Below are 10,810 nucleotides of genomic sequence, written 5' to 3'. Positions count from 1 at the left end.
TGTTGGTAGATTGATGAGAGTTGCAAAGAGGTAAAGCAGAACATGTGTTTATATTTTTGTAAAATACATTGCTTGTTAAACTGGTAGAAAATTGTTTAAAAACTAAAATGTATTTAACGGGTTGAAATGTCTTTAACGATAATGAAAACCGTAAACTCTACTATTTCCTAACAGTCCGGTTAAACGTGAATCCTTCTGCGCTACATAAATCTTTACAGGATCTTAATTGAGTTTTAATGTTCAGAACAAATTGGAATTTCTTGAACAATTTACTGTAAAGAATAATTGTTTTCGGAAACAGCTTTGCCTTTAAGTGTGCATTTTGAAGCAACAAATTTATATTTGTATGGTAGCGACCAAGTATTTAGTTACTTAGATACAATTAATTAAGATTAAAAACGCTTGGTGTTTTTATCCCTCTTTCATTCGTAAGTATAGTTAAAATATTATGCATTGTAATTACCTTTAGTAAATTACTATGCAAATGCTGTGATTTGGGGTGAGAATCAATTGAAAGAGAAAATTCAAAAGTTTTGTTTGACATTACTTTGGTAAACATAGTTGCATAAATAACCTCTTGTAACGACGACTTTAAATTAATCACGAGCTTTCACCTCTCTGAATCTCAAGTATCAAAACACTATGCTGAAATGTTACAAGTTATAAGTTATACCATTAGGGGTCAATTAGTTATAATTTACCGCTCTGTTATTGATGTCCACTACTATTGTAAGCTGCGAGGAACAAGGCTTCAAAAGACCAAAAAGTGTTCTGTGTTTTAGAGTTTCATAGATTTTAAATTTTGTAGTAAATTTAAAATCGTAGTTAAAATCTAAAAATTTCCGTAGAGGCTAATTTTGCAACTATTCTTAGAGGTGTCAAACAAAACTTGAGAATCAGCTCATTTAATTGATTCACACCCCGTGATGATAGGTTGTATAGTTTTTCATTTATAGAGTTTAAAAATTTTAACGATACTTTAGATCCACCATGTACTATAAAACACTAAGCAAGAAAAACAACTTGAATAGAAGTCTCACACTCTTTAAAGGCTGGACCACCTATGTATTCTGTGAGTACAAAAGCTACTGGTACATACATAAAGGGTCTGCTTCAGCTTCAATAGTCAATGGTTTTACACCTAGACACAGGCAAATGTGATTGGTTTGAACTAGTAGTCTTCCATTGATTCAAATTTGTAAGTAAAATTAGTCTATAACGCTAATTAATGACAAACTATGTTTAATGGTATCAAAGCAACAGTACAGTAACATAAAGTTTTGCAATTGCATGTGCTTTAATAAATAAGTATATTTTTTAATAATTTTAATGAGGTCTAGCAGGAAGTAATTTGTATAATGGTGCAGGGCTTTGAGCCTAGCGTCCTAGGATGTGAGGGGAGGACATACAGCATTTAAATACTTATTTTAAGGTTACTTAACCCCATTAACTATTTAAATAGTATAGGGGATTATTCCATGGAGCACAAATCTAAATGAAAGTTTTAATCAATATCGAACAATGGATAGAAAATCCACGGTTTCCAAAACATACTATTATTTATTGAAAAGGTTTACTTTACAGTATCTTATCCTCTACGTTAAAAAACGTTCTATGCCTATAGAAAGGAAACTCTACTTAATTTCCTTCACAAAATTTGGATTATATCAGAACAGTCATAAGTATCACAGCTTTTGGAAAATGAAAAAATTTTGTCTTGGAAAAAAAACTTTAATAAATCACGTACAGTATCTGTTATGCATTTAAACGTTTTAGTATATTCTTCGAATTAAAGTTGCCTATTTTGTAATCTACTTTAAATTTTAACACTGAAAACCACTATTACTTGCAATAATACATTAATTTAGTTTAGTTTATCATATCGTACAATAATTCTAGCTTTACCACTAACAATTTTTTTTATTAGTATACAAAATATAAAACTTTCCAAGTATGAAAATAAGTTATAAAAATATTCAGATAGACTTTGATCGTAATATGATTTGATTATCATATTTCCGTGCCAAGCCAAGACACCACCTCAAGCACTACTTTTGTGCCGGTTTTCTTCAGCATTGAGACAGCCTTAGAGTGCTCGACTTTATCCAGTGATTGGCCGTCCACTGATAGCACTCGATCTCCACATCTGGAAACAAGATGTTTTACACCATAATACAACAACATATGTACATTATTATTATATGTACATATGTAACAGCATGTGTAGTAACATTTCGGCCCAGTAACATTTCGGCTAAACTCAAATCTTATAGAAAAACAGTAACACTCCATCCCCCTCGCTCTTACAGTTGAATAAATAGTATGTTTTGTCCTAGGATGCTAGCATCCAGCACGAGCCCGGAATTGTTTCTCACATTATTTCAGGCTAGACCTAGGGGTTGCGGCATTATCACTTAGATAAAATCGATTGGCGGTATTTGATCCCGGGACCTCAGGGACCAAAGTCTCGCGCTCTAACCACCAGACCAACTCGCTCCCCAAAAATAAATCCGATTGGAGTAACATTTCGTTCTGACGAAAAATTGCCAAGGGTTGAGGAACGCAGTTCAGGTAGTCAGCGGCCCTGAACAAATATGCTATCTGTTGGATTTAATAAATAAATAAACAAACAAATAAATCATGAAATAATTATTTTAGAAAATTGCTTTCAAGCATATAGTCTAATCTTGAACACTCTTTATCAGTGATATTTTGAATAAATAATGATATTTTAAAAAGCTTTTTCTTTTAATCGTCTATTTTAAGAACATCAATGAAACTAGTAAAGTATATTATTTTTATGCATTATCTTTGTAGAATTAAAATAAACTTTTATTACATTTATGCACTTGCAGTTTTAACAGGGTTGGTTATACTATTGCAAGTAAAATGATTATAAATATAATTATTCAAACAGTTCAGTATAAAACTCTACTATACCTTAAGTTCCCATCTCTGGCGGCAGGGGAGTTTTGGACCACAAATAGGATGTGGATGTGGTGCGAGCCTCTGATAGGGTCCTCTCCCCCTACAATGCTGAACCCCAAACTGGCCCCCGGGCTACGATACAGGGTCACTGTCTTCGGGAACTGAAGGCACCTGTCAAAAAACAAACCGTCTCAAAATAGCTTTTAGTACCTACACAATCTTACTCATATTGCCCAAATAAAACAAAATGCTTTGCATTATAAGCTAAGTGTATGGGCAGGAACACTTCATTTTTGTAGTGAGTTGGTGGCTCAGTCGGTAGCGTCGCGGACTTCGGACCCAAGGCAGCGATGTCGTGGGTTCGGATCCTGGTCACTGCCGATAACATTTTATCAGTACAGTTCACCTTTGTACTGTACCGGCTCACTCCTTGCTTTGCTGTTAACGATCCACGCACGGCCGCTTAGTCTATGTGGACGGGCAAATGCAAGGTTAAAAGAGGCCGCCAACCTCTTAAAAAAAAAGGAATAGTAAGCAGGAAAAGCGGGGTACGTTTCCAGGGAATACTACTCTGGTGACCCTGACATCCAGGTTAGATGAGACACCCAGCATACACCAAACGGCACCAAAAAAGCAGCAAATAATACCTAAGAACTTAACAATCAAACCCTAAACTTGTATAATGTTTATAATAAAATAAAGCTTTACAACCTTATACTGTTGTAATCATAAAATAAAGCTTGGTGTCGTTTGATAGGAAATCTTGCGAAATAAAGGTGTTCTTGTAAATCTTTTATAAAATCATCCTTTTTGTTAGTAATTTAAGCTATAAATAAAATTACTGCTATTATAAAACACAAACATACTTATTGGTTTCTCTTAAATTTATTATGACTTGATACAATTGCATACCAAAAATATATAAAGATATCTAAATAGTTTTTGGGATACCAATTTTAAACACAAAAGACAAAATGATGGATATCTTGCTAACGACGCATTAAAAAACCCCTTTTATTCTTGATTTTCGACTTATTTTGACATATTTCTGAATGTTCTGTACTTACTTATGTGACACCTGTATATGTAGTTTCAAATTGCTTCTATATTAGAATGAACTGTACTATTGTGTTCAAAAGTTGTAAAAGTATCAAATAGGTAATACACCTAAGCTCTCTTCAAATTCAAAATGCTAAATACATCAAATTATAGTAAAAGGCAATTTATTTCTATTGAAATTTCTAATAATCTTTAGACCGAATAGCAAAAATAGCATTGATGATTTCATAATATATATATAATTATTGTTTCAGTGATGGACTGAAGGACAGGTTATAAATATATTACAATTTGAACCAACAGCGGCATTGGGGACATTGATTAAAACTAAAAATAAATTTAATCACAACCCGAGGCATTTCAATGGTGGCTACATCAATGGCTACTTCCATATATGAACATTCGATAAAAATGAAATATGTTTGGATTTTTATGATTGTATCACTACGGGTATAGATTCATTGCTCCATTTATTTCGATGATTTATCGGTATTGAAGCTCAATGTTTTTCAAAGTTATTTAAGATATCTAGGACAGAGATTAATTGTCATATTTACGAATTTTTCAGTGTAACATTCGTGTTTTTGTAAAGGTATATGTACATTATGAAAAATATTTGGTTGAAATCGTATAAATAGTTAATAGTGAGATTTGGACTGGTAAATATAGCAAAAACATAAATTATTGTCACTTAGAACTTTATATATTATTTTATCCAGAACGAATTTCGCTGTTGCTGTAGCTTTCAAAAGTTGTCAAAAGTTGATAACAAACAAAATATTTTTGTATCAAAATTTATTTTAAGATAACAGAGCATGTACCAGTTAATAATTAGGTAGCAGAGCAGCTGGTATATTATCCACACACAGACTAAAAAGTGTATGCCACTCATTCGGCACCTTGTGAAATTCCTTAATATTGAGATCGATATAGTAGCATAAATAATGCTAATCAATAACTATACTCAATAATCAATAACTATCCTATAATGTTCGTTTACCAGTTTAATACTAACAAGGTTTTCTAATTTGATTATTTGAAGAATGGTGGTTAAGAGGTTTAAGGTATTCTATTCCTGTTGTTAGGTTTCTGTTACATCACTTGTTATATTATTTAACATTCGCATTTTCCTAATTTTACTTTAAATTTTCATAAATGAATCTACACTCGCTGTCAGCTGGTCAAAGCAAAGCAATTAGAGATGCAGATGTTTTGGTAGAGCGTTATTTTCAAACACCACTGTCCAGGAAGTAGGCTACATTATATTCGATTGAGTTACTTAAATGGTTTTACATGTGTGAATCATTCATTTTACACGACATACACAACCTCGAAGATAATACTTTTGATAAGATATAACTTTCATAGAAAACATCCTTTTTGGTTAAAAACCCCTTTGTGAAAATATCTCATAATGTTAAAATTTTCTGACTACGAAATAGTTATTTGTGTAACTAGTGGTGAAAGTGGCACTTTGCTGCACACGAGAGCAATGTTTAAAGGTATTTTCTTGTTTATTAAGACCGTAGGAATGTTTTAAAAACGTTTAAAATAAAAGTCCAGAAAGTTCAGAAATACCAAAACTATAAACACGAAATGACAGGTTAAATCGTAGTTATAATAGTCAATCAGCTGTTCATAGTATTATTATCTTTAAGTGTTGCCAACCTATTTCCAAGCGTACACGGATTACGTGCATAATAAAACCACGCTGTTTTGTGTCGTTTGGTTGGAATCCTGATGTGCGGCAAAGTATAAACCGTGCGGCAAAGTATAAACCGTACGGCAAAGTATAAATATGCAGCAATTAGCAGCTTTCTGTACTATAAACAGTACAGGGAAGCCAACTTTGTCAGGTGACTGTAGGAAAATATTATTTTTGCTTTCTTACAGTAAGTATCATGCAATCTATTTATTACCTTGGTAGCTTCTGCCAGTAAAGCCAAGAAGGGACAAAATTCATCGCTCCAAGAGAAGTTTCAGGCCCTTCCACCACGGTAATTTCTACCCTTGTGTTGGGGATGGTGGACTTCAGGGTGGCCACTGCCTGAGCGTGGCTTAGTCCAATCAAACTGTTGCCGTTCACAGCTATCAGCATGTCTCCTTTCTGAAGAAAAAAAAAACAAAAATAGTCATTCCAATACAAAGGTAATTGACTTTGAATCCTACAAAAAATAGCGTATTAGAACTGGACTTAGAGGATGAAACAGAAACACACTTTTTTAAGTTGAACTATTCAATAAGAGAGCTATGTTGACAAAAACTTCGATACTTACACGCTTTTTGTTACTGTTATATTTTTTAGCATTTAAATACAAAACTAACACACTATTATGAATATAATAGGTTCAATAGGTTTTTGTTCCTTAAAGACATAATAATCTTGTATTAACAATTATTATAAACACTTATACTTTATGTTTGAATGTGTCTAAATACCTGCTTCGATGTAATCCAAAATTTTGCTAGTGCTGCAACTAGCTCCGTCTTTCAAGAAGGTATCTTCAGGAGTCAATGGATATTATGATCACATCACAAGAAGGTCACATGGACTCACGAGCACGAACATTGAAACGATAAAATGGTACATAAAAAGAGTAAAAACCAATAAAATATGGTAACAGGTACTGATGGGTCACGACCGGATGGATAGCAAGACTCAACGTTTGAAAGTCGAAACTAGTTGTATTAGCCTATCAGCAGCATTTTAAAATAAATTGAATCAGGTTTGTATTAATTCATTATATTCAACGTAATCCGGAGGCTAACATAAACTTGAAAATAAGGTACGTTATTTAGTTTTTATTTCACACGTTACACGTCAAATATCTTATATCCTACAATATTTCCCCAACATGTTTTGTAAAATACCACAAATCCTCATATATCTATATTATTAATACGCTACATGGAACTTTTTGAACAATAAGGCTTTTTGGTTTTAAGATTTAACCCCACATATTCTATATCTAAATGTTCGTCTAGGTGTGTAGATTTGTAAACTGACCTTACATTTTCGAAAAAGTCCCTTGGGCTCTGCCCCAGTGGCTTTAAAAGCGCTCACTTTATCCTTTATGAACAACATTTTTTTTCTTTTAATAATGGTCAGCTGGATAATTTAATTGCTGTTAATATTTTAGTTGCAGTTTAAGGAAACGTCAGCTAACACATTTAGTTGGGTAGCTACACACATTTACTAACTTGAAATATTTACTATTTGAATTTGGGTTGGCGTAAATATTACAATGGGAAAAATCAGGAAAGCCTGGCCAATTTGATATACTAAAAAGAAATCTGAATTTAAACTGTGCTGTATTTTTTGAGCAATCATTGAAAGAGCCGATTCGCAAACTATGGAAACATAGGAAAGTCATGTCATAGAACACCACCTAGTAGAAGAGTTAGAAACAATGTTTTTAGAATTTGTAATCGTTATATGAACAACCTAATGCAGCTATGAGTGGGAAATATTTGTACAAAACACAAAAAACACAATCAGCTTTTGAAAAATGACAAGATATTTACAATCAATGTTGATTAAATCGATTTATTATGTGCATCGTGAGTACAGTATTTCCATAATCTTTGAGTCGACTTTTCTAAAGTGAATCAGAAATTATTATTGTTATTCTTTTTAAAATCACGCCTTTAATACAAAGCAATTGCTCAAATTCGAGCAACATGTGCAGTGCACTAGTATGCTATATTTGATAAATAACGTTCTAGAATATTTCAGAACCACCACCTACTATTTTATTGTGGATAACATTTTTGTTCACAAAGTGCATTACAAAACCACCTACAAACAAACTCTAATTCTGTTAATAATTTGCGTTAGATAACATATTGTCTAGTTAAGTCAGCGGTGGTGAAAATAGGAAAAGCAAGACAGTGTTCAAGTTGTCAGTGTGTAGCCAGATAGTCAACTCAGCATTCCTAGAACGCACAAGCAGTGACAGCTTTGCCTTTTCTAAAAGTTGACTAACATCCAGAGCATGTTAGACAACTGAAATAACTAAATGAAAAATTTAACATCCTCATAACTTATTCTTCTGCATTAAAAATAAGTGTTATTTTTGTTCAAGACAATCTGGTGAGGCTACCGAATTGATATGATTTTATGACTGAAACCTTTGCTTGTATTAATTAATATTTAATGAAGAAGGTTTTACCACTGACTACTGTATAAAATTAGTATTCAAGGGTATTACTGTTTGAGTATTACAAATTATTATTACTGTTTCCATTTGTAAATAGTTCAAACAATTTTAAAGTAATTTCTCTAAGGCAATGCAGGTAAGTTTATTATCTCAAATACAAAGTTGTACAACAACGCATCATCAGTTTTAAAGGCAAACATATAAGCGAATTTATGCATATAGCGAATTTTTTTGCAATGAACAATTCAAATTTTGTAATTTATACAGCCATTTATTTTCTAACACGACATATTTGTATCAGTTAAAATAATTTAAAAGTAATTCCTCTAAGTACCTACTTTTCTATAGGGAAATTGTTACCATTCTATAGGGAAAATTACTTCCCTTAATTCCATCACAGTACAACCACGTAATGAAAATGTTTAAACAGCAAAACATTAATCGCCTACTAATCAAAAGGTCGCCGGTTCGATCCTGAGAAAAGTCAGTAGCTTTTTGATGGTTCGAAACTGGACCCAGCTGTTCCTGATCATTGGGCTTTAAATAAATGATCCTGGTTAATGAAACAGCTGATCTTAGTCAGTAACAAAGCTACACAGATCATCTCACACCATTCTACACTCATCCTTCGCTCATATTTGGGTTAAAATACGAACCTAAGTGTCGTCCCCATCTTAATGATTGATAATTGATAATTGATAATTAAAAAGGCTACTGTGTTTTATTAACGTTTAGTTTAGAACGTTTAGGTCGTTTAGTTAACGAACTAGCCAGTAAAAAGATTCACATTGGCAAATCAAATTATCTTTGATCAAATGCTGTTAAAGTGTATCATCAATTTGACACTTTATTTTTCCCATTAACCAGTCAACAACCCATGGGTAAGATGGGAGTGATTATGATATTTTATGTGGAATATCACAAAGTTGCAATCCATCTTGATCCGTACAAGCAATAGGCGTTGTACAGTTTTGTTTAGGTTAAAAAGGAGTGTGACATACTACATTTTAACCCAAATCGTTCGGACCGTTATTGATAAAATCAGATTTCCCGTTCTTTTATGACTTTGTATGGGGAAATTGCGATTAAAAACCAAAATGTGAAAAACAAAATGAAAAATGCCTGGAGATACTACAGACTAGAACACGTACCTAGCTTTCCAGAGTATCAAAATCGGACCACAGGTGTGTCTGAATCAACCACTTTTGATTTAGGTTGCTTTTGACAAAAACACTATAACAGTATAAATAGAAACTTTTGACATTTATGGAGGTGATTAACAGTAACATGACAAACGTTAGTTCATGTTTACGAGTTAAGCATGTTACCCAAATTCGTTGTGTTTTGCCAACGCATCCCTGAGGGTGTATGTTGGCTATGTATATAGGGATGTCACCTTCATTGCTGCTTATTCCTCCTCCAATCCTCATTCCTAGACTCTCATTTGCCTCCTACAACAAAACATTATGGCCAACTTGTCTACAAATTCAAATATTAGTTATTACATACATTGATTTATGGACTGTATTCACATACTAGGTCACTAGGCTTTTAGCATGGAACCGTTTGTAACATTAATTCAGGCTGGCCTAGGGTCGCAGCATTATCGTATAGAATAAAGTAAACTGTGATTCGGTAGATTAGAACCCAGGACCCAGGGCCCATCCCCTACCAATGGATGGATAGCTTACTTCCAAAGTCAGTATTAAGAGATACGATCAGTTATCCAACAAGAAAGCTGCAATTTTATTTGTATTCTAAAACAAATAAAAAATATACAGCTTGAACATTCTTATCCTCAAAGAAATCCTCATAAAATATGTAATAAAAAAAAGTAAATTTTACCTTGCATCGTATAAATTATAATATTCCAAAAGTGCGTTTAGGCAATGTTAATCCTCAAAACACTTCGTTTTTGAAAATAATATTTCTCCCCCACCCGCAAAAAGATAAACATTGACTTTAATAGCAGTCTGATCATACACTGACGACATTATTGGGGTTCTTCGGTGGATCCTGAATGAAATTTTGTTTTACAGAACATACAACTACTTTAATCTACCTGAAGCTAATCACTGATTTAAATCAAGATACCAAACCCCCAATCTAGAAAACTATATTAGCTCAATAAGGTCCAGATACGCGAATTTAACAAACACTTTTACCTTGACAATTGTGATGAACTTGTATTGTAGTGGCTCGGAGAAGTCCCTATTGAGATTGGTGGTGGCAAGGTGGCGAGGAGTTGTAGGGGTGGGGAGAGTTAGGGAGTCGTTGAAGACAGAGTTGAGGCCCCAGGGAGGGTTTGAGGCTTGTGATACAGTGGAGTCCAAGTTTAGGGACTCAGGAGCAGACTTTGGGCGGGGGTTAGATCCTAAGGGAGAATTAACCTTTCGTGATACGACCAACGATACCTTCTCTGTACTCTGAAACATGTTGAAAACAGTTAAAATATTTGTTGGTTGGCGTAAAAAGCCTATTAGTTGCATTAAAGTATGTATTCCTCTATAATATATCAATGTTATGGTATTAGCACATCTAAATACCGATGATTTTTTGACTTCCGAAAAGGTCAACAATTAAATCCTTGTTGCATAAATCTTTTTGGCTCATTGTGTTAAAGGTTATTTCTTGTTATTATTTTATAGTTTTCCCTGTGAATG

The 10,810-nt window shown here is 33.3% G+C and overlaps 1 protein-coding gene across 1 annotated transcript; it reads right to left on the bottom strand.

Moving 5' to 3' along the window:
• Positions 1-1,983: 1,983 nt before the first annotated feature.
• Positions 1,984-10,582, bottom strand: LOC128998962 (ligand of Numb protein X 2-like). Its single transcript, XM_054425318.1, has 5 exons — positions 10,313-10,582; positions 9,476-9,598; positions 5,907-6,094; positions 2,941-3,099; positions 1,984-2,146 (listed from the first exon to the last, which is right to left on the bottom strand). The coding sequence occupies exons 1-5, from the start codon at positions 10,580-10,582 to the stop codon at positions 2,011-2,013; spliced, it is 876 nt and encodes a 291-aa protein (XP_054281293.1). The 3' UTR covers positions 1,984-2,010.
• Between the last annotated feature and the right edge of the window lie 228 nt (positions 10,583-10,810).

The sequence above is a fragment of the Macrosteles quadrilineatus genome, unplaced genomic scaffold (assembly GCF_028750875.1).
Source record: "Macrosteles quadrilineatus isolate MER2022 unplaced genomic scaffold, UCM_ALF_1.0 Scaffold_7__1_contigs__length_78375512, whole genome shotgun sequence".
NCBI lineage: Eukaryota > Metazoa > Arthropoda > Insecta > Hemiptera > Cicadellidae > Macrosteles > Macrosteles quadrilineatus.
This window is presented reverse-complemented; position numbering and strand designations above follow the sequence as displayed.

Bases quoted from the DNA above. Each gene is read 5' to 3' on its own strand.
- LOC128998962 (XM_054425318.1), bottom strand. From the start codon at position 10,582: ATGTTTCAGAGTACAGAGAAGGTATCGTTGGTCGTATCACGAAAGGTT. The intron at 9,599-10,312 runs GTAAAAGTGTTT...GTTTTGTTGTAG, and splicing joins AGTTCATCACAATTGTCAAG to GAGGCAAATGAGAGTCTAGG. The intron at 3,100-5,906 runs GTAATAAATAGA...GTTTTTTGACAG, and splicing joins TACTGGCAGAAGCTACCAAG to GTGCCTTCAGTTCCCGAAGA.